This window comes from Scomber japonicus, chromosome 19 (assembly GCF_027409825.1).
Source record: "Scomber japonicus isolate fScoJap1 chromosome 19, fScoJap1.pri, whole genome shotgun sequence".
Classification (NCBI taxonomy): Eukaryota; Metazoa; Chordata; class Actinopteri; order Scombriformes; family Scombridae; genus Scomber; species Scomber japonicus.
This window is the reverse complement of record NC_070596.1, coordinates 14,559,453-14,584,132: the sequence shown is the minus strand read 5'-3', so window position 1 is coordinate 14,584,132 and position 24,680 is coordinate 14,559,453. Positions and strand designations below refer to the sequence as shown.

General features: G+C 37.8%; 2 protein-coding genes across 2 annotated transcripts; both read right to left on the bottom strand.

The window, feature by feature from the left end:
• Positions 1-297: 297 nt before the first annotated feature.
• Positions 298-1,045, bottom strand: LOC128379826 (liver-expressed antimicrobial peptide 2). Its single transcript, XM_053339468.1, has 3 exons — positions 980-1,045; positions 655-800; positions 298-331 (listed from the first exon to the last, which is right to left on the bottom strand). Exons 1-3 carry the CDS (start codon positions 1,043-1,045, stop codon positions 298-300), a joined length of 246 nt encoding a protein of 81 aa, XP_053195443.1.
• Positions 1,046-2,556: 1,511 nt separating this feature from the next.
• scarb2c (scavenger receptor class B, member 2c) lies at positions 2,557-19,660 on the bottom strand. The gene is made up of 12 exons (XM_053340329.1): positions 19,491-19,660; positions 18,706-18,863; positions 17,268-17,412; positions 16,231-16,422; positions 15,927-16,018; positions 14,444-14,563; positions 13,323-13,501; positions 13,103-13,221; positions 7,176-7,249; positions 6,624-6,675; positions 5,363-5,515; positions 2,557-5,033 (listed from the first exon to the last, which is right to left on the bottom strand). Exons 1-12 carry the CDS (start codon positions 19,611-19,613, stop codon positions 4,995-4,997), a joined length of 1,446 nt encoding a protein of 481 aa, XP_053196304.1. The 5' UTR covers positions 19,614-19,660; the 3' UTR covers positions 2,557-4,994.
• Positions 19,661-24,680: the final 5,020 nt, after the last annotated feature.

Sequence of the window (24,680 nt, the reverse complement as noted above, 5' to 3'; positions counted from 1 at the left end):
GATACAGCCTGTCTGATGTTCTGTATGTTCTCTAAAGAAATGAATTGCCAAAATTCATATCAGTCTATGTGGGGTCATTTGGCTGTTCATGTGACTTTTACAGCTTTGTTTTGCTGCAGTGCAGTGCCAGATTAGATTATTCTGACTGAACCTACAGTCATAAAATACTAGCAGGTCGTCAGTTCAGGTAGGGTGTCTTAGCATTCATTTTGCAGTATTTGATATCTTTAGTCCACCAAGCAGATGTTTGTTTTGTAGACAGCCACTCCGATGGAGTTTTGTTTGTGTATCTGCTCTTCAGGGGGATTTCCAGAAGGAACAGATATTTTTCCTGTAAAGATAAGGGGCAACATTATTACAGTGTCATCAGTTTCTGACTTCATCGTTGCAAAGCAAAATGCACGTGGACACAACTTTACATGACTAACGGAACTGTCAGAGCACCAGTAACATTTCAAAAAATTATCCTTATATACTATTTTATGTTGTGTAATTTCCTTCAGATTTATTAATGTCAAAAGCCCTTAAAGCAGTTAATGAAATGTGACAAAAAGACATCTTCTGACTGGGTGATGAAGTAAACTTTTTCTTGTTTCCTAAATGTTTCAAATATTTGTGTTCATGCTTCAACACCTCTGAGAGCCTCTGCTGTACCTGCAGTATTTTGTGCCGCACTCTAAGTGATCTCTGCAGCTGGCACCCACTGGCTTCATGCTGTTCCAACGCCATAGTAGTGACCGTTTGGTCCGCTGGATCAACCCATTCCATCTACCATCTTCAGGTATGGGCAGTGAATTGACCTGTAAAGGCAAATATAAGACCTTTATAGAGCTATGATGACCCTCATGATATATGGTGATAAAACTGAAAACAGTAACTCCATCAACATCAAAGGCTACAGTGCTCTAGTAGAACAAAATAAATGGAGGCAATTCTCCCATCCAGGATATAAACAGCAACATTAAGTTTATTAACTTACCTGAATGGCACACATCAGAGACATAAAAACTGTAAGGACGATGATTCTTTCCTGAAGAGTCCTCATCGTGTTTGCGGATCAGGTTCAAAAGAGAAGCTGTTCTGTGGCGAGACTGGTGAGCTGTCCCATGCCTTGTATTAAAGCCTTTAATTAGGTTGGGGAGGAGTTACACTTTGACAGATATCAAAGATTAATTTTCCAATTATAGTCGCTGTTTAAAGAGTGACTGATGTTTAGCAGAGAAGCTGGTCTCAAGTCAAAGCCAATGATGCAAACCTCTTTGCACACTGAGACTTATCAGTTTTATAACGAAAACCTAAGGTCAAAGGTTATCTGCAGGACTCCAAAGTACACTTTAACCCGGTAATTGAGGACAATTCCACGTCGGAGGTATCCAAGTGAAACCTACGTGTGTGTCATGGACTGCAGAAAGGTGCCCATCCATCATTTACTTTACCCATGAAATCTATAACTCACTTGAGCTGGGGAGGAAACCAAGTGACTGCAGGGAAAACATGAGAACTCCATATAGAGAGAACCAGGTACATGATCTGATCCCAAGGACCTTTATGCTGAGATATGACCATATTTACCACTAAACCACATGCTGTATATACAGTACATAAATGGTCCTCTTTAAGCCTGAAGTTTGAATTCTTATGGCTGAGGAATTCTTAGAGGTACAAGAAGGACTACTGATTTTAGCCTAGCTTTGTCCAAAGAACCAACTGTAAAAAAAAGTCCTCTTAAACAAACTTATGTCTTCTAATTAAGGTTTGTCTGGTACTAGTATAGCTTAAAAGCCTCTTAGCTTCTCACTCGCCCATCATGTTACTCTGAACTTGCTAGTGTTAATGTTAGAAACCTAACTAAAATGTAGAAGTATTGTTTCTACTGGTTTTTTATTGGAAAACAATAGGGCAGGTTACGTGCAGTAACTATTTCTTGGTCGAGCAGCTTCCTGGAGTTTCAGGAGGTTACCTAGGGTCGCGTCTACATGGTATTCCCAGACCTGTGATAGATTTTGCGAGAGTTATCATTTTAACCTAAACCATCACTTTTCCCAAATCCTAACCAAGTGTTTTTTGTGCTGAAACCTAACAAGCTGTAACCACAGTGTCATCATGTCATGAAACATAACACACAACAACATGGACACACAATGAAGAAACACTTACAAATCTTGTACAGTAGGAAGCTGAACGTCCACCAAGAAATAATTCCAGCTCGTAATCAACATAAAACAACTTGTCACTTTTACAGATATAACATCTTGATTAGGGGTCATTAATGGGGCTGGTAGCCAGGCAAATGGTTTCCTCATGCCTCCAGGCTATATGCTTAGAGAATAGCTTTAGCGTCATATTTAGTATAGCTTACAAACAAGAGTAGTATAAATCTTTTCATCTAACTGAATTTCCCAAAATGTGGAATTTTTCTATTAACAAAACTTTTCCTTTAAGACTGCAAAACAATCTAGTTTGTAGCCTTCGTAAACATGAAGCAGTTTAACAATTTCATTTTTAAAAAACACACCTTCAGAGAACGTGAAGCACACAACATTTATTGATATGTTGTAACAAATGACAAGACAATGTGCAAACTGTTATATATGACCTATTGAGAGTGTGTAAACATTGATTACATGTTCGGTATTGATTTTACTGTGTACATTTTTTCCTGTTATATATAAAACAAAGATCTCAACAAAATGAACACAACAGCTTGTCAGTGATGTGTGTAAAACAGTGGTCAAATTGCAAAAATAACATTCTATTAACATATGTTTAGTGCCAGACAGAAACTCCATTATATTTCAAGGCTGAATAATACAAAGCTATTTATTCCTCCTCACTTTAATAAAGTCACAATAATCTGATAAAAGTCTGTTCAGCAGCTCTGACTTTAGCCATGAAAATTATGTACCATTCCTATTGGTTAAAAGGGAGAATGCTGTTCTCTATTTGGCAAAATATTTATCAGTAGTGTCATGAGCATTAAGCTGTTCATACAACAGTAAGAATATGACTTGACTGAAATTCAAATCACACCATTATGTCAGGGTATTAGAAACAGAGGAAAGAAAATATTGCAGCGTGTTTCACACCATCAGGAGGCAAGACTTTGTACTTCACACCATGCAAAAACTTTCCCTTTATACGGCCACTGTTATAGTATTACTATTTGATTTTTCTTCCACATTATATTGTTCACACATACTGTAGATTCCTGTGTTTACACTGAAGGCTACAGCAGAGTATATCGTAAAGAAAGCTGATCCATTTCACCACAGATTAAAAGCTCCAGTCAACCCAAGACACTGAAGTGACACATCTGAACAAAAAACAAAACCAACTAATTTTATATAGAATATATATTATATCATTCAAAAAGGTGCACTTAAAAACAGGGTTTTGCATCTGTAACCATAAAACTTTCATGTTGATTGTTGATTAAGCTGATTTTAGACAGTTTACAGAAGTGCAACTTGCCAAAAGTCTGTGTGCATGCACACACACTCCCATGGTTTTGCCTCACAGCTTGTGAAAACAGGCTTGCAGGCCTGCAACCAACTGCACAATCTTCCAAAATTGAGTTTTTTAAGCAGACGTTGAAATGTTCAGCCTCCAAATATGTATATGCAAGTTTGCAGGACAGAATTTACAGTTTACAAAACGAAGGTTACAGATTCGAAAAATACTGTTTTCAAGTACACCTTTCTTAATGACTGATATTCCATAATTTTAGGGTACAGAAAACATATTCATCACATTAAAGGCACACTATGCAGGATTTGTTGGTTGGTGTTTGCAGGTTGAGCAAACTAGAGAGTAAATGAAGAGAGTTAGTGGCCATAGCGAGAACAAAGCTGTGACATCAGATAAATAAAACATTATTTTCAGATTGTTTCACGGTGGTTATGTTTTAAAGCATGTGAATGAACTCGTCCATACCTCTGCACAACCGTGCGGGAAGGTAACGCATTGTTGGATTTCATTTGAATGCAGTAAAAGCAGAAACACTTATCTTGTCTGCTGTGGCCTCTGTGCTCTGTACGTGTGTGTGTGTGTGTGTGTGTGTGTGTAGCTTTGTGTCCTATGTCCTGACCTCACACCTTGCCTGCTGTTATTGGCTAGGGAAACATCCTGAACACAGCAAAATAATAAGAAAATATGGCAGGGTCCATAGATACAGACACTGCCACACAATTCTAGCTGGTCATAAGTGATGATTGAGAGGGATTATTTTTGTATGAGTCTATACATTCACGTTTTAGGAAAATCCTGCATAGTATACCTTTAAGAGTAAAACATTTTGGCTGCAGTCTTTTTGAAAGTACAGACTTTGCTATTTACCTTGCTCATGTTTAGACAATACAAAAATGCAAAATGTTGATCTTACAAAATTATTTAAGACATAAAGCTTCTCAAACTTCCTAAGAACTCATTAACATATACTTTTAAAAACACACATAGCATTCCTTCATTACTACTTTCAGTTCTGGAGCCACTCATGGACACACACGTACACCTAATCTTCCACACATATTCATAAAAGCAGCAATTTCAAAAAAATATTGGCCAATTGTCTAATAAGGACAATTTTTATATTCCTGCATATTTGATTAGTTCAAAGTTGACCTCCCAGAAAATCCAACAAACAAACAACAATCAACATTAGATTTGGTAGGACATTTAAATGATTTCAATTCAAGCTGTTTTAATCCAAAATCCCATATTTAGTAGTAAAAAGGAAAACACTCAAATTGAGGAATAGGGATTTCACGATCATTACAACTGACTTGAAAGAAAGACATTAAACCCAAACCTTTCTTTTCACTTTGTATCCCAAAAACATTAGATTAAAAACTGTTTCAAATATGGAATTGTGGTTATGAAAGAAAACTAGTATTTAGTACTTAGCAGCTTACAACTGCAGACTCACGGGAACTCTAGAAATGTTGATTAAACTTGCAAACATGGGAATCCTCCTTCATCCACGTCCTTTTTTGGTGCTATGATGAGAGCAAGGGCTGTCGTTCAGCAGCAGTGCTCTGAAAAATTAAACAAGACGCAAAACAAATATTACCATAAAATATTAAGTCTATTAATAGTACATGATAGACACACACACATTCATCTGTCGAAGGAGGAAGGTTTCTTGTCTCAAGACATAAATATCTACAAGCAGGAATTGTGGCAAGCCAGTCATTGTCCAATATGCAACTTACAGAAGTAAGTTTTAATTTTCAATTAGGGAAAATTAATAGATGTAATTTTAAGAATGTTTAACTAACTGTGATTGAAGTCACTCAGCACAAACTTAAATGGAACTGATTTTTCTACAAGACCACACAAACTCATCAATATCTCAAACAATTACCTCGGGGACCTTTTGTCGACACATCAGGAACATGAAGAGTGCTCCCAGGAGGATGCCCAGACCTATCAGCATGAAGGGAATGTTCACCACCACATTCTCCTCGAGAGCAATCGTCTTCAACTTCATGGCTGAGGCGTCATCGATCACAATGCTCTGAGTAGACAATGGGAGAAAAGACTCTTAACTCATAAGACTATTGTCTGAAATCACTCCCTTGTTCACTCATTCACTCTCCCCCATATAACAGACACTCAACAGTTTACTCAATTGTGAGGAGTGATTTGATATTTCAGACATCTTCATTTGTTGTCATACTGTAGTTGATGAGATATGGACAGATCAGCTGACATTGCTATCCCTAGAGCCATGCTGCTGATGAAGTAAGACTAAACAAAGAAAATCCTACCTGAGGTCAATTGTCGATTACAGTAAAGAATAAACTTGGCATTTCATGTTTGTCATCTATTGCACCTAAATTGAATGCTTTCATAAGAGTGGGTGCTTTTCAAATTTCCAATCATCTAAATTTAGAAAAAACAGGCCCTTTTCACAGACATTTTTACCTGTTTAAATCCCAGGTGTTACTAATAAAATTAACAATGGCTATGTTCTAATGCAACTGAAGTCCCACTAAATCACAACCCTAAAACTGAAGAGCCTAAATTAAATTCAGCCATCATTAATTTCATTACTTACACCTGTGCTTTTCCCACTGTCACATGTCAAAATGGCTTCCAGTGGAAAAGGCCTGTTGAGGTCTGTTACCTTAAAAGTTTTATTACCACATCTGTGTCTTCCCATTTGGGCTCTCATTATAATACTTCACTTCCAGAGACCGAAAGTCCCATTAAAGACTAATTTCCAGGTATTACACAAAAGGCTTTAATTAAAAAAAGACCAAAACAGATAAGGCATGTATTGATCTTAACCTATTCAGTTTAACTGTAACTTCACAGGTTAACAACCTTAACAAAAATAAATCCATTTTACAAACCACTGCTTGAGTCACCAACAATAAATACTTAATATTACCTGTTTGACCTAAATATTAATTGTTTGAATGCTGAAGTGAAGCAATGAGATGCATCAATGATATTCTGTCAGTGACAGATGGTCGTAACAGGTAAGAAGAAAAAGCTCTTTGCCCTTTGAGTATGGCATACATTTGATCTGGACTGTTGATGATTTGCATGCAAGCCAGTGTTTTGGTATGTTTATGACAGACCATCATGACAAAAAATGTTTGTGTGTTTGTTTGTACCTCATTTAGGTAAACCACAGGCAAGACCACTGTCCTCACGTTTCCTGTTTGACTGAAAGAAAAAGAAAATCATTCACAATGTTTTTCCCACCATGGGAATTATTTTGTTGTCTTATTAGTAATCTGAATATTCTGCTATTTAATACAAAAATGGCAAAGATACTTTGAGAAAACCTAACTTAATGTTGTCTGAGACTAAATTCTTTATGGCCGTGCTGTTCAGGTTATAGATATGTAGCTGCAGTGCTTTAACAGTTTCTGTTACAAGGTTAATTTGTCTGTCTACACATAATTTGAAAACATGTTTATGTGTTAGGTCTGTACTCCAAATTATATCACTGTTTTGCTTCTTCAGAATGTCAGGTGAGGCAGGACTGTCCAAAAGTCCATTCATCATGATGATGGTGGCATAACTGCTTTATAGTTACAGTATCTTCTTGGCAACACTTCCTAGATGCTGGTCATACAGCTTTTACAGCTCAATTTCAAAAAGAGGCAGTGCCATGACAGTTGAGCGGTATACTAGACACTGATGAAGTCAGAGTTGATTACCTGAAGGTGTCAATTTTTTCTAAATACACGTTGACCTGCATACGCTTGGCAGCTTGCAGGATGAATCCTGTTAGCTGCAAAACAGAATTAAACTTTGTTAGGAACACAAGGTTTTAATTTACAAATTAAGGTGAAGAACAACATATCACAGAACTGATGTGTGCACAAACCTCACATCTGTCACACCCAATGTAAGAACATTTATGTCCCATTACAGCCCGTAATAATGAGTTAGCATATTCAGCAATGTTGACAAAAGCATCTGCCAAACAGATAAATGAAGGTTTGGCAGAGATGATCTGACAGCTAACACACCAATCTTCCCATGTACACAGTGAATGCTGTAACAGATGTGTCTGCATACATCTTTGATGCAGGTAATCAAAGTGAAATTGACAGCTCTGAAGCTGGCAGTGCACATGGTTTGGTCTTCCTCTTGTGTCACACCGGACACTGCCACTCACAGTATTTATGACAGAAGTCAAATTACTTTGATCAATCACAATAATCTCATGCGGTGACACATTTATTTACCTTGGAAGGCAAATAGACAAAACAGTAGCTTGTTTACCGAGTTCAAGACGTGTAATTGTCATTTTATGATGCCACCACCTGACATCTTGGTCTTAATAATTGAATTATTCACTTATGAAGTGAATTGGCATAAAATTAAGTGTGTCCTTTTCACAGACAAAAACAGTAACCACCTTTGATATCCATGCATTAAAATCCATTTTCATTTCCGTTGTCTAAGACTGAGATTTCACAGATAACATATAAAATTGTATCAATGCATTATTCTAACATATACTGCAACCAGAGAAAAGAAATTAAATCATGTCAAAATTCAACTTTTTTTAAAAAAATGGACATGGTTAAAGGATATTATTTTAGATATATATAACTGAAGTGTAAATGCAAAGCAAATACTGCATGTCCTGTAGTCTGCAGAGAGTCTCAAACTGAACTGTCTTGAAACTGATTTATTCCTACACAAATATTTTATGCCTTACTGAATCTTTCTTTGCTTTGATTTTGGAGTGTATCGGTCAAATTACATTAATGATATGTGACTCCTCTAATGGATTTTTTTATGTTTTCAATATCTATATCATGTGTATTTTCAGGTGATACAAAAATGGCACCAAGATGACAACACGTAAGTTCATATAGATTTTGCATAAAAGGAGATGATTCACTGCAGAGAATGACTCTGTATCTCTAACTGTACACACTGATTATATTGCTTTGTAACAGGAAGCATCTTTGGGGGTGTTCTGCAAATAGTAACCCCGAATCCAAGTACATACAGGAATACATGAAACTACTCTTAATAATTACCTTTTTAACTCTTTCTGATAAACATACATTCAGGCACACAGTGTGCATCTGAAGCCACATAGCTTTTCCTGGTCTGCTTCATTTTATCACCTATTTGCCACAGACTCAGTTATTACACATGATAAGAGTTGTTAGAGCTTATCTCCGGTGACAGCTCCGTACCAAGTACCTCTGCTTTAATTTTTAACCACTGTTTAAAAAAAGAAACTCAGCCTTGAATGTCCAGTGTAGCATTAAGAGGCATCTAGCGGTGAGGTTGCAGATTGCAACCAACTGGATGGGGTGGGGAAGGCCCTCCCCATCCAAATATGTAGGAGGACCTAAGGTGACTGCAAAACTTGCAAAAGTCCCTCTCTAGAGTCAGTGTTTGGTTTGGCCAGGCTGGGCTACTCTAGAAACACTGTGGTGCAACATGGAGGGCTCTGTTAAAGAGAACCCTGTGTAGATATAAAGGGATCATTATAGGGTAACAAAAACACAGCAGTTCTTATTGACATGGGATTATACACTAATTAAAACATATTCATACATTTTATATGCTATTTCTGCCAGCTCTGTTCCACCAAATGCCCCTAAATACTACACACACTGGACCTTTAATTGATAACCACAGGTATGAAGCTGAGATAGTACACCATCTAGTGGTACATAAATGTCTTTATGCCAAGTTTTCCACCGGTTTTCAAATCAGTTTAATTACATCGCAAACAACATATTCAAGGCTAAAAACATGCATACAAATTATGCAGACATCTTAAAGACCGTGTAAAGTGAAATCAGACATTTTCTTCTAAACACATTAAATAGGTCATAAATGTATTTCTAAAAAAGGTGTAAAAAGCATTTCAACCATTTAGATTTGAATTGTGGAGCTAGGCTTCACAAACTGTGTTTCCAGATTTCTGTGTCAGGATTTAGTAGGCGGGTCTGAAATCTCCGCCGCGTTACGTAATGCGGCGGTAATTATCATAAACCCGCCCCTGCTGCTGCTGCAGTATAAATACATTCAGCGCATTAGCCTCAGTCGTTTTCCAGCTCGCTCTCAGCTAGCTCACTAGTCATGACTCCTCCTCGTGTGTGCATCTTCACTGGAAGTCGGGATTTTTGAGCAGTCCGTTGTGTCTGTTTAGAGGTGCCGTACCGACCGCCTCCCTCCCCGGCTTACGTCCTCTCGTCCCGCCGGTGCTACTGGCATTACGTGCCCGCCACCGACCGTCTCCCTCCCCGGCTTCGTGCCCGCCACCGACCGTCTCCCTCCCCGGCTTACGTCCTCTCGTCCCGCCGGCAGCAGGTGCTACTGGCATTACGTGCCCGCCACCGACCGTCTCCCTCCCCGGTTTACGTCCTCCCATCCCGCCGACAGCAGGTGCCTATATCACCGCCACCAGCCCGCCACCGACCGTCTCCCTCACCGGTTTACATCCTCCCATCCCGCCGACAGCAGGTGCCATCATCACCGCCACCGGCATTATGTGCCCGTCAGAGAGTGTAAGTAACGTTATGTGCTTATAAGTTATAATACTGTACATTTAGGCAATTAAATGCATTTTGCTGAATGCGCAAATCCTGAAAGTGATTTTACATCATGCACCCTGTCATGCCCGTGTAATGTTAGCATGCATGTAATCGTGACATAATTTGGCCTTATTCCCTGAGCGTCATCCATCTGACAACACAATGATAATCGACAGGTAATATTTTATGTGCACCAATATAGCTATGACAAGGAATTATATGTAGACTGAGGTTTTACGTTTGTGTGTAATGTAAAACATGGACCGAGGGACACCTAAAATGAGCGTCAAAGTGGCTTCCGAGGTACCCACGAGGTATGTTGTGTGTATGTATGCAGTGTTCATGATGACAGCCTAATGTCTCTTTTCCTTATTCCTGTTTTCTTTTCCCATGTACAGGTCTCAGTGTCTTCCTCCAGCATATCTGGCAGCCACTGTTCCTGTGACTTACCTTGTGCCTAGACTTGGGCGGTATATATATTTTTCAAGCCTTCATAGCTTCCAGACATTTACCTTGGTGTATGGTATTTATTACACATTTCTGGAGACTAATTTCCGTGGTGACTAAAACATTTGAAATTAAACCACTATAACAGTATGAAGCACTCAGAAAGCACCTTGGTATACTGCAACACCTTTATACCGCCCAAGCCTACTCCTGCCTCAGCCAATCTCAGGACCAGAGCTCCACCAGCCTCCATTGTAAAAGAAGTTGTGACACACACAAATATATCATTACTCAATAATACATTTATTTTATATTGGACACATTTTATAAACAAATAACAATATAAGCAAGCAATAAACTATAAATAATAAATCAATCTAAAGGGGAGGTTTAAAACCTGTGTATTCCCCATCTTCATCAGGGTACTCCTGATGAATGCAGAGGACAACACAGGAGGGGATGACAACCCGGTTGTCCTTTCCCAGGTATCCCCAGCACCAGGACACAAAACTCCTGTAGGCCAGGTAGCGAGCACGCCTGTAATAAAAAAATGTAGAAAAATACTTTAATTTATATTTTTATGTATGTTTACTTTTGGTATGTTGTCCTCTGTGTAATCAAATTTGACACTGGAGCTGTCTTTCACAAAACATTGACATGTGTTGTCTTTTAGAAGAACCTATCCCAAACCAAACTGAACTTATTTGTTTCCCTCCACATTTTTTGTCATGTCTTACAGATTGGGACCTCAGAAGATGAGTTTGATTCATCAACCTGCAGTCTACCTCATCATATTGGCTAAATGGATGGACAAGAAAATGGACAGCAGTTTCCAAGGAATTTCCACGACCACACATCTACATTTTCAGAAATAATAATAATAATCTAGTGATTGCTTGTATAAATGTCCAATCATGTGCATTCAGTTTATACATCTATATATCAAGATGATGTACATGTTGTTTGATTTACTATGTAGTGAAAAACAGCTAAAGAATGAACTAGTATTTATTGTTTGCAATCTGTCCGACATGAGAGTTTATATATAGCTCAGGAAGATGAAGGATTAAAATGGATACAGTCAAACGTCACTCATGTGCTTTGAGTGTAAATGAAATACACTCTATACATTAGTCAACTATAATATGATTGTATAAATGATGTAAGTTTATTCTCGGGTACTAAACCTTACCTCTCTTTGAAAGGCATGTCATTTGATCAACACAAGTGTAATTTATAAATATCCGAAATCAGTAAAACAAATATTATATTGTCTACGTTACCCAGATCTTTCCTTTTCCGCCAGTGGTCCATGGTCTGCCTGATAAATGTTTAGGGCATTCTGCAGGGAGTAGGGGTTCAGGCAGACTGGCTCCAAGCCTGGATGAAGAGTCATGCAGCGTGGCTCTTCAGGCAGCTCTCCACATCTACTCTGAACCTATAGGAATATGTGTAATAGGTGTTTTAGTGCTAGACATCTAGTATGCTGCTGCTTATGTATTCATTATTTGAATTATTATTGTGAAAAACAGTTTTCATTTACATACAGCATTCAGCTCCTTGCAGCAGACATGTTCAACCTCTGTGGGCATTGTTCTGCCTTCTCCACATGTGCACCTGCACAAGTACATTTTTAATCACAGTGTGACAAATGTTAACCATTTCAGTTGTCAGTTCAGTATGAAGCCTGGTTCAGCAAAATGACCTAATCAGTTGAAGCATATTGTCTTATTCAGCCTGTGTGATGTAATGATGACATTCAGCAATCCACAAATTAATCAGAAGACAGGTAAGTAACTGACTAAGTGAAACTGGCTAGTGTTATATTTTACTTTTTTGTAGTCTAATTAGTTACCTAATGCGTTTCCCCACATTTGTTGAATAATGTGATCTGAAAAAACGAGTAAAATGCCTCCTTTCAAAGCTGGACAAACTGAATTTACTTGGGTTTACCACCCACTACACTTAAAAACAAATACTAGTACTACCTTTATTAGGTATAAACAAAAGGAGTAATTAAATTAACGAAACAGTAATAAAAATCAAGTGTTTAATCTGTGAACAGACAAAACAATCACAATTCTTCATTACATGAAACCCTAACGTTTTTAGCTAGTCAGTGGGAGCGTACCTCGGCAGCTAACTCGGTTGCTAGCTCGGCGTCAGTATCCCAGTAATACATATTGCTAACTTGCATATATAGGAGACATACATTACCATTCTGTTGCAGACTGTGAGGCACGAGATTGTGCATGTTCATTGTCTGACTCCGAGTCAGTGTCTGGCTCTGATGGCTCGAACATGTAGGGCTGGGTCACTGCAATGCTGTTGTTAGCTCTAGCGTCCATTGCTACTGTTGCTATGTTACACGGAGGCAGCCCCCTTCCGCGCGTGGGTGTATTTCCAGCGCCTTCAGCAGACACGCCCCCAGCGTTTGGCAGCACAGAGAAGTGCTTGATTTTTCATGATTTTAAAAGATAATTTTACATACTTAGACAATTTTTCTAGCATTCAAATTTGGAAGGATGGTTAATAACACATCTGTCTGTGATGTGACTAACTCAGAACACAAATATATTTTCACTTTACACGGTCTTTAATTTAATTGAAATTAAATTTCTTACTGGATTGATATCGATGGCGGTCTGGTGATACTCCTTCTCAGGTTTCATACCAAATACATCTTGAACAAATTTCTCATCTGCCTGATAGAAGTGTGGTGAAGACATTATAATGGGCGCTCCTAAACACACAAAAGATTCAGTTACAACAACATTCACACAACATTTCAGAGTCAAGACTGCTTGTTTTTTGTATGCACCAGCTGCTTAATGCACTTCCCACCTTGTTTACATCCGCTGACATTAAGTACACCAGAGCCCAGGCAATTTCCAGCAGGGACACAGAAGCCTGCATTGGCTGGGTTCACAGTCACATTGGCAAACACCATGCTGGGGGGAACGAAGCGATACCCTGGGATGCCCTTCACTTTCACATCCTCCTCATACAGAGTGTACAGAGACCTTGGAAAAACAGTCAGATGCTGGTTAATCTTTTCAGGCAGAAATAAATTCTGTAAAGCTGAAAGAGCAACATAAGAGGAAGGGTTTGGGCAGATTTTGCTCTGTGGTAAGCTGATTTACAGTAAACCTGCAGCACAGCACAATGTTTTAATATGTTACTGTCTCATAAACCTTGTCTGTTAAATCTTTTCAGAACCTTAGCCAGCAGTTAGTTGACAATATATGTTGTACTCTTTGTTCTGATGTATGAACAATCACAGTTGTTGATGTTTATTGTTTTAATGCAGCATTGAATCAGTAGTAAGCAAACAGTGACCTCATTCAAGAGGCTAACCCTGACCAGCCATGCAATCAGCCAGGTTAAATAGGTATCTGTAATCCCCTATCCAGACCTGAATAATGCTGAGGGAAAGGCTTAGGAAGACATTCTTAGCATGATTGTGGGGGAGAGCTATTTCTCTGCTGACTCAAGCCAGGAAGATAAGACCAGACAAAGAATGTCCAACAAAAAAAGCAACAGAGAACTATAATTAATTTGAGATTACTTTTATAATACCTAAAGCTGTTGACATAAGGAGTTCATTGTTGGGTTCAAAACTGTTGAGAAAATGTTGCACTGACTGGACTTATGAATACTCAATGTACTAATAATGTCTTTTCTCTACACAGATTCCCCATGAAAAAAAAAAGTAAATAAAGCCCAAACCCAGTTTGATCCAGTTTAGTGGTCAAATGTAAAGGCTCTGACTCCATTTTTATATGTTTAAATATCAGATGTTCATCCATGCAATTTGGGAATACTAAACAAGGATAACATTGCCTCTTCATCTGAGTTTCATCTGAGTATACACTTAACCATATTAATTGATTTGGTGTTTGCTCTGCGACAGAAACATTTGCGGACACACTTAGTCTCACAGTGTGGTCTTTGGAAACACTCACCTGCACAGGTCAGAGGAGAATATGTAAAGCGTCTCACTCTTGGTGATAACTGGATGGAAAGACGCTCCGTTGGTTCCATTAATCATATTGCACTCATCAGAGGTCCACCAATTCAGTGAGCTGCACACATACACAAAAAAGTATAGAATCAATGTATTTGTCATTTTTGCATTTAAAAATCAAGCAGGTTCATGCATTTAGAATACCCAACACCTAACAACAATTTTCCCTTGTCAACCATGCAAGTGCAACAACAAGTGCAAGGTCGTAGATCACACAGACAGTGTGGGCGTCTCCATGCGCACCTACAGTTTTCCTTCAACTATGTGCAGCAACACAATGCGCAGAAGGGCTGAATGAAGGTGGATGTAGATCAGCAGGTGTCATGATTAGTAAATATTCTCAGTCAGTCACATCACAGGCCTCATAGGTCTTAAACAGCTGTGCTAATCACAGTTAAGCATTAGAGGGGTTTGGTTTAGTTTTTATAATAATGGTAGAAATAAAAAATGTTTTATGACTGTTTACATGATTGCTTAGGACTGGCGCTATTTCAGTCATAATTCAACTATATCTCACCTCATAAATGGTCACACTGTTTAGTAACTAATGTTATACAACAGCGTCTACGCTATGTATGCATTTCAAGAATAAAACATGAGGCAACTTTCACTAAAAAGGAAGTTAAATAAAAAGGCAGAATATCAAGTTATAACTGACCAGTCTGATGTATGTAGACGTGTGTACGGTTGTTCTGTAGCAGTCCAGTGTCATTTTCAGCCTATTTAATAAAGTTAAACACAGTGACCGTGGCCATGTGTGCCAACACTGCGGTCTGGCACAGCACTTCTCAGAAGCTGCGGATTCATACAATATGAAGTAGCTGTAAATAAAATATATTGTATGAATCACCCATATTCATTTATAGATCAATGCAGACTAATTTACTGACTTTCCTATTTGACCCATCAGTGTTTAATTAAAAAAATCCAATAACTTATTTATATTTCAAGCATTAAGCCATTGCTTCATATCTAACTTACAGATTTAAGAGTGGCATCAATCTTCTCAGTGTTAATTGGCGAGCGAGTCAAGTATGGAAGGTGATTGTTATATATTACTGAGAGGCTCAACAGAAGAGTCAGAAATAGTTAGGTTTTAAAACAGAAGCAGAGATGAATGCTCTTAAGACAGACACAATAAGTGGATTTACTGTTTGATAACTAAGCCACTTAGTGACTTTAACTAACCAAATAACCTAATTTATCATTTCATTGATCATTACAGAGACAGTCCCAGAAACAGTGTCATATCAACTATGATATGACAATGCTCTCTTAATGTTATTATGCAGGATGAAACAAGCCTTGATCATATTCCTGTTTGACACTGATTAATTACTTGTTATCCGACTGTCATCTAGTGAAACTGCATGTGACCAATGATTGTCACTGATTGGATTTAGATTAGCAGAAACAATTACCTTCCACCATTCCATGTATCTACACGAGCAAAGTCCTTGTAGTCTTGTTGGCCAGTGAAGAAAACATATTCTCCATCATTGGTACCATTGTTCTGTAAGCAAAAAAACAAACAAATAACTTTAGCACAACAAAGCAAAAAAAACAACTAAATATTATACAATACACTATACACTACAATTAATGTAAATCTTTTTTTGTGATTTCTACAGGATCTCTATGCAGTAATCTTTGTACAATGATATAAATATAACCATTGAGTTTGTAGAGTGTATACAATAATGTATTAATATGCTGAAATTACACCTTGTAGAAGAGTCCAAAAACGTCATCCAGCCCAGGTTGTAACATTTTGAGGGCTTTGAGCAGTCCATCTTCATATCCCCACAGCAGCTCTCCCACTGTACGGGTGGTGAACAGGCCTTCACCTGTGGATTTCATGTAGTCGTCGATCAAGTGTGCCACTACAGACATGTCCTTGAATTTTTCCATCACTGTCTACCAGGAGGGACAAAGGAAAGCGGTTTAATTTTAAGACAACCTCATGTGTATGGTGCTAAAATAATAATAGGTGTGATTTATATAGCGCCTTTCAAAAACTCAAGGACACTTTACAAAAGATAAATTGAGTAAGTTCTATTAAAAATTCACAATGTAATTAAATGAATCATTTACTTTAGTAACATTTTAAAAATCTCCACATCACAGTAGGACATTCCAATAGATTGGAAAAATTGTAAATTTTTGTAACACTAAAAGGAAATCACATCTGATAATAAAAACCTAATCCTATAATGCTTGAGAAACCAGAATATAGTTATTAGATTTAAAAAAAAAAAAACACACACAACATGTAGCAAACTATAACCAGCAAGAGTAAACTATTTCATTTCTCTGTCAAGTTAGTTTAATAATTATCAGGAGAAGCTCTTAAAAAGTAAAAAACAATGTGCGTCATATGAATGCTAAATGTTAAACATTATATAAATATAATAAATTATTACTGTCTTTAGACATTCATTTTTCTCCTTTGTGGCTGAAATCATCCCATAACCTTTTAGGAAGCCAAAACTTCTGATTTACTCTTCCTTATTTCATAGAAGAGTGAAGCACTTATGATTTAAAATAAATAAATTGAGTAAATAAATACAACAAAGGATCATTTTGTAACTGAAAAAAACAAAACAAAACAAACATATTTTGGTCAATTTACTCCACTGGCATGAATGTGAAAGCTAGTATTGAAATGCAATGCTTTTAATTGTGAAAAGAAAATAATACTACAGTGACTCAGTCATGTTTAATCAAACCACACTACTGATTTGATAGTTTCTTTGGCTCACCAGAGCAGGGATATTGACTGTCCTGATGAGATCACTCTCTGGACCTCGGGACATGTTAGGCTGAAATATGTAGGTTTTAGTGTTGACAGCTGTAACTTTGGTCCCATTTTCCATGAAGTTCACTTCCTCCATAGGCCGATACTCCCTGTGTTTAAAAAAAAACAACAACTGGGTTAATGTGTACATAATTAGGTCAGCACCTCTGACCATTAAAAAAATTGTAACTTCTGTAATGAAAGTCATATTTAGTTCAAATATAGCATAGCATAAAGAAGTACAGGCTCTGTGGTTTATTTCCTTCCTTCACTCAAATTCATGTGACAGTTGGAGAAAACACATCTTTCTGGTCATTGGGCAATGCCAACAGCCACTGTGATGTAATCATTATCAATCCTGCAACTCACAATCCTGTCTGTCATCTCTGTCAACAAAAGGTATTCAGCTGTTCTTCACCGATTTGTATCTTATCTCTTTTGTTACTGCTGCCATCAAGGTCCTCAATGAGTGACCTGTGTGTTTTGTCTATTATTTGTGGAAGTCTTCATTGTTTATTGTATGTTATATGCGATTGCTGCTGGCTGTATTACAATTTGCCCCTCTGGGATATTAAAGTTGATCTTGACCTTATTGTGACTTAAAACTTGTAAATGGGAAAGAGCAGGTCAGGAGAGTGAATAAGAATAAAGAATAAGAATCCCCTTTTCTCAACAAATCCACACGAGGTGGGTCTAACTGCTCCTCTGTAGCCCATTTATACAGATAGAAAAGCTTTCATAAACCTTGTCAGCTCAAGTATTAGCCTAACCCTGTCAAGCACTGGGTTGGCAATTAAAATTGTCTAAATAAATGCACAGTCAAACATATATTGGGCAGCTCTCCATTTTGTGCCTGGAAGCTTTTTTTGTTTTTATTGTGCACTGAAGCTGTAGTAACATTGTTACTAACATGGCACCTTAGTTTAATAATTATTGTTCCTTCAAGTCAAGAATATAGTTCAATTCTCAAAAAACATATGCTAAGAATTCTTGACAGAAGAAACAATAACTTTGTATACTTACTTTCTTTATCAATCAAAACACCTTTATAGTAGACGATATTCTGCTTTCATGTACACTGCTGTCTATATATATATATATATATATATATATATATATATCTTCTTTGTGTTTCTGGTTAATCTATTCATCAGCTTCTTGGCACCTTTCTACCTTGAGGGATGACAAGCATTTAAATTTTCTATGAGACAGCCAAAAGCTTTAAACTTACCCCAAGAATAGCGGTAGTCATTTTCGTTCATGTATGATGTCAACAAAAGTTTTTATTCTCTCACTTCTTTAATTATATGTGTCCTTGTCTTCTAAGTATGACATCTGCATGGTTTTGTTCAACAAGAAGAATAGGGGGAAAAGTTAAGCCATTTCTCCTGTTCTTCCCTTACCTGTATGTATACGGCCCAATCTCCACCACAGCGGGCCTGTCCCCATCCAGCATCTCCAGGGGGTTGGTTAGATTAAAGAAGTAAAACTGCATGTAGATAGGCGCTGGTGGATTCTCCCAGGCATCAAATGCATCTGTGCCATTCTTCAAAACAATTTCCTATTGGGAGACAGAGGTCAGTGGGTTACAAATCCTACGCAGCTAAGACAAATGTGACTTTCACACAGATTACGTGCTGCTGACTAAGCTTGTCCTCACATCATATGACAAATGACCACCAATGACATAATGACCAAACTGTGCTAAAGTGTGTTGAAGAGGCTAAATCACCATGTGGGTTATGAGTGTATGCTTTGTCATTGACTTAACATTAAAGTATTAAAGTATAGAAGCACAGTAACAGAGAAAAACTGTGCCACAGGTGGTACACGTTTAAATTATGTAAATCTAAATTTGAATTTATAGAGTTTATGATAAGAATACACATTTCTTTAAAGCTGTTCAAATAGCTCATTAAACCAAGTAAACACAAGCTTAGTCGTCTGAAATTTGTAAAAACTGTCACTTAATTACTGAGCTGAAGAGCTACAAAGCCCAGCAGCTTTCTAACATCTAAATAATGAAAGTTAAATGCGAAACAGAAACACAATAGACTGTCTACGGTTTGGTCAAATCAAGCTCCAATATCTAGAATCATCCGTAATCAAAATGTTAGCTTACTAAGCTACTAACGAAAGTAATGGCTTGCTTTGTAAATAACGTTAGCCTGGATAAAATGTGACTCACCTTTTTAACTATCGCCTGAAGAAAATGTGGAAATACGTTAGACAAGATGAGAGAAATGCCCACAATAAGGAGCAGTAAAGAGAAAACTCCGGTGCTGTAGATGCAACATGTTTTCAGTGGCATGTTGACAAAGTAGGTTGATATCTGACAGCAGTAGCCTTCACTGACACTAGCTCCAGTGTGTTGTTGTGTTTGTTGTTGTGAGACGTTGCTCGGTGGAGCAAAACATTTCACTGTTACCACTTCCGCTTTCTTCGACAGTCGACCATTTCCTGACTCACGCAGCCGTGACGAACACACATTTTAGTGGTGTATTTAAAGTAGCTGATTTAATGTAAGCTGTCGTCCATAATCCTGGGATATATCATGCTCTAACACTCATTCAGTGTGGGATAAAAATAAGTTATTTTTAGATATTCGCTGGTTGTCAAAGCTCAACTGTAATGGAGGAATTATCTTGCAGATGAACACTCTTTGTTTTTAATCACATGACACTAATACCCCCTCTATAGACCATTGTTAGAACCTTTTAGTGTCAAAGATAGGCCTAGACATTGATATTTAATCAGTGGTGGAAAGACATGAGAGGGTTGTTTTCACATTCAGCCGCTAAAAGTGTGATCATAGAAAATGTAGTTTTAGAGGTGTAATTACGAGCATGAACTGTGATATCACTCCCAGTTTGGAAGGTATCGTGGTCCACGCAACTTAAAACCTATGATGTAAAAACTTGAAGCCTCCAGCTCACATACACTGAGAATGGACTTTTCAATGAAGTAGGAGACATCTTTAGTCCGGCAGTTAAACTTTAGAAATGACCAGTATTTGCTATTCATTGATTATGGGGTTTTCAATGACGGAGAAGGAAGATATGTAATGTAATTAATTAGGTCATTTGACTTTTTTGTGTGGAAAAAATAGGCACATATTCCAAGCATTATTTTTATACAGACTAGTGCATCTTACATCACGTTTGGAGGGGCTCTTTAATTATAGCACTAAACAACAGTTGTAGTAAACAGATTTTCCACTAGATGTCACTGCTTTGATAGTTACTGAGACTTTTCACACCACTGCCTACATTCTTTGATGCCCCATAAACTGAAGTCATGGTTCTTGCTGAGTGAAACTGTCATATTAAAAGGGCCACACCTTAACAAAGCAGATGGGCAGGCATGTGTGTTTTCCTCTCTCTCTTCCTCTCTCATTTTCCTGTCCATAATTGTTGACACATATTCAAGAAACATTTCTAATTCATTCTAAAGACACTGATTTAAACATGAATTAAACATTTTATACCTGCCAGATGGTTTTCTGAATAGAACAAAATATACTGTAAAAAATGCTGAATTTGGTGAACAGACAGACTATAAATCAAAATATAGAATATTTGCTTTGAATGAATGGTTTCAGTTTATGACAGACAGAAAGTGAGAGACTTATCATTATCTCATCTTACCAAACTGCGTCAACATCACAACCTTACGGCTCAGACATGTTCTTACCTGCATTAATACGTTTCATTGTACTGCTGTTGCGACACAGAACTGTAGCATCAGCATGAGTTGTTTGACTGATGCAATTACACATGAAGACCAGTTAACACATTATGGGGAGTACTGCACCCATTGTAAAAACAGACGAATTGTGACATGTGTGGATCTGGGGGATTTTTGTCAAGTCTGGGATGCATTATGGGAAATGTAGGATCCAGCATTTTGGAGCTTAAGCCGTATTTTGAAGTAAAAGATATCTTGCCTCCAGCTGCACCAATGTTAACTACTCTTTAAAGTCTGTGTCTTGATATATAGTTCATAGGGCATTGGCTGGTTCATCGGCTTTAATTAAAAAATACTTTAAATAGTGTTAAATATTAATCTATGTTGAGGAAAGGTATGTCACATGAAACTGTGATAGGAAGCTATTTCTTGGGGTCATGGGCGTTCAGGGGCCCAGTCAAAAATGTTGAGAAACATTATATTGCTTATATAAGCAATTTCTGTAGAAAAATGCAGGAGAAGTCTATTCTCAGCTATGGAAGAAGTATTCAGATCCTCTGCTCAAGTAAAAGTACCAATACAGCACTACAAAAATACTCCATTACAAGTAAAAGAGTTCATAGCAACAAAATGTATTACAGTAAAAGTATTCATCTTGTCCCTCTATATATAATAGAATTAGATTGTTTTGAAGCTTCAATGTGTAACCAGCATGTTACTGTTGTAGCTGCTGGAGATAAACAAGTGGTTCCCAACCCAGGGATCGGGCCCCTCCAAAGTGTCAGTAGATAAACATGACGGGTTGTGAGAAGATTAATTGAAGAGGAAGAAAATCTGATTTCAGTGTTTGGACTTTTCCTCTAATCTTTGATTTTTGGTGAAATATTTGATCATATGAATATTTACTTAAATTAAACCATGTGAGAAGTTTAGAGGGAGAAATCAGTACTTTGTGGAGCTGTTCACAACTCATTTTTTGACGTCAAAAGCCAAAAAGGTTGTACACCACTGGTTTAATCTTTAACAATATGTTGTATTTTAAAAGCTTCTTATATTATCCATTGTGTTCAATCTGAAAAGTAACTAAAACTGTCAAATAAATGTAGTGAAGCAGAAGAAACAACATTTCTCTCTGAGATGTAGTGCAGTGGAAGTAGCTACAAAGTAGGATAAAATGGAAATACTCAAATAAAGTACAAGTACCTCAACATTGTACTTAAGTATAGTATTTGAGTAAATGTACTAAGTTACCCTCCCACCCTATTCTATCCTACCCTACTCCACTCTGTGTGAGTGTGGTTTTGTGGGGAATACCCCTTTACCCGCAGAGCATGAATGGGGCACAATAGAGCAGAGAAGAGGGCTCGCTCGCTCTCGCTCGCGGTCACGGGAGCACTGGAAGAGTGACGTCACTTTCCTAAACCGGGCAACAGCAGTAGAGTTGAGTCCCGAGAAAGAGAGAGCGAGAGAGAGAGAGAGAGAGAGTGTGTCCATGAACACAGCTCAACTTTTAATGTATGCGGGCCAAGTCGGGCCAGTGTGTAGGGGCACACACACACATACACATACACGCACTGTTTTCTTCTCCTTTATGCATCGATTTAGCTGAAAGACGGCTCGCTGTTTTCACACCGGCTCGGTAGCTAACCTGTTTTTGGCACAAAAAGCGGTTGTGTGTCAAGTCTCTTTTATGTGTCCAGCCCTGCTACGACTCCTCCAACACATAAAAAGGTAAGTTTGTCCAACAATGTCGTATCATGTAAGTTGCTGTTGTTGTTCGAAGTGATGGTTCATGTTTTTTTATCATTTAAAAATACCTCTCAACTGTTAACGAGTCCAGTTTCGGTGTAGTCTGAAGGCGCAGTCACAAAGCGTTCAATCTGATATTTAAGTGTTTTGGGTACAATGATGCACATCGCGCGCATTTGATACTTTTTGTGCTAAACGTGTAGCAGCTCTACTGAGGTTTGTTCATGAAACCGACCAAACAACTTCCACTGTTTTTTGAGCAGTTTTGGCTATTGTGTAGCTACTGCTGCTTCAAATTCGTGCTTTAATTAAAAGCTTGTCAGTGGGTTCTGGGGTAAAGTTTGCTGTCCTGCACTGTCTTGTTAAGCAGTATTTGTGCATTGTTTTTACTCATTTTGCAAGCTCACCTCCAATACTGACACATTTTCATTGTAGTTTTGATGACATAGAAGGTTTTCCACTAATGGGCTGCTGATATTTTACAATTAATCTCAACAGTGGTCCTCAGAATGAATGTGGAATCTGCCAATATTAATTTGAATAGCTTGAATTTGTCAGAGGAGCCCAGACATGGCTGTCCCTTGATGTATCCACTTACAGCAAACCTCTTATCACATCAGTGTCTACCCACATAAAAGTGAAGAGTCTTTGAAATCTGAATAACTCCTTTTAAGTTCTAATTTATGCTTTGTCTCTGCAATGTTAGCAATATAAACATTAAAAAAACTGCCAGTAATCATTGAAAAGCAGTTCAAACTGCTTAAGCGCTGTTGGTTGAAATATAAGCGGAAGCAGAGGACCTGGAAATAATAATAATGAAGTAAGTTGCCTCATTTTGCCTGGAATGCTCATAAGGTTATTTTGGGGGTAAATCATTGACAAGGTTATTTCAGCCATGAAAAACTGGAATTTGCTAGAGGGGATTAGGGCGCAGAAATACAGTTACCAGACTGCCTCAAGGGTTTTGTGGTGATTTAAAACATCCCAATAGGAAACAATACCATGCCCAATACCATTTGCAGCAACAGTTTTAAATTAGAATTGCATGTGTTATGCTAAGTCCATCCCAAAACTGGCCATTCCTTGGAGAGGAGAAGGTAAATGTGAAGTAGCTTCAGATTTGTTACAGCTCAACATCAAACACATGAAAACATTTGCTTTTGTCACATAGGAGTAGAAGTTGTGCTTGTGATGACACAACAGCTGCACATTTACGCCTCATATTGACGGTAATTGTAACTTGTGTGTAACCTGTGTAGACGGCGTGCTGCATAAGTCATGTTGCTGACTTGTTTTAGGAACGCCAAACTTCACTGAGTCGGAGTTTAAACATCTGTGTGTTTTTTCCCCCCAGCTTCATTTGATTGATAGAGTGAAAGACTGCATGGACCAGACTGAACATGAAGAGCCTTAAAGCCAAGTTCAGAAAAACTGATGTAAGTACTCTAACATATGTTCATGGCTATGTAAAATGTGTGCAAATGTGTACTGTATGTCTGCATGGCTGAGTCAGTGTCTGTGTATGTATGCCTTGAGTAGTTACAGATGATTTATGGCAGAATTTCTCAACCTTGGGGTCAGCACCCTGTGGTTTGTTGATGTTTTGCTGCTTGTTTAAGAAAAAAATAAATAGGTTTGAAAAATAAAATAAATAGATTTTAATCATAATATCTGTGCAATCCATTTTAGAGCTGTCTCCATGCTCTTGTAAACAGAAAAAGTATGCCATCCTCAATTTCACATGACAGCTTGTCAGCTCTAACTGTGGGTGTCATGAGAATTTTAGGACCTAAAGGAACAGGGTCACGGGCCACAAACAAGGTGGTGGAAATATGATTTATGATGATAACAATATGATACAGACAGACCAGAAAGAAAACATAAACTTTTCATGTTTATTCACTTTTAGAAGGTGAATTTTTTGATAATTCCCACTCAGGCC

Excerpts from the sequence above, each read along its gene's own strand:
- scarb2c (XM_053340329.1), bottom strand. The coding sequence starts at position 19,613 with ATGCCACTGAAAACATGTTGCATCTACAGCACCGGAGTTTTCTCTTTA. Across the intron at positions 16,019-16,230 it reads TTTTTGGACTCTTCTACAAG|AACAATGGTACCAATGATGG; the intron begins GTGTAATTTCAG and ends TTTTGCTTACAG. Across the intron at positions 13,502-14,443 it reads TTCTCCTCTGACCTGTGCAG|GTCTCTGTACACTCTGTATG; the intron begins GTGAGTGTTTCC and ends TGTTTTTCCAAG.
- LOC128379826 (XM_053339468.1), bottom strand. The coding sequence starts at position 1,045 with ATGAGGACTCTTCAGGAAAGAATCATCGTCCTTACAGTTTTTATGTCT. Across the intron at positions 801-979 it reads CTCTGATGTGTGCCATTCAG|GTCAATTCACTGCCCATACC; the intron begins GTAAGTTAATAA and ends TTGCCTTTACAG. Across the intron at positions 332-654 it reads TGCGGCACAAAATACTGCAG|GAAAAATATCTGTTCCTTCT; the intron begins GTACAGCAGAGG and ends TTATCTTTACAG.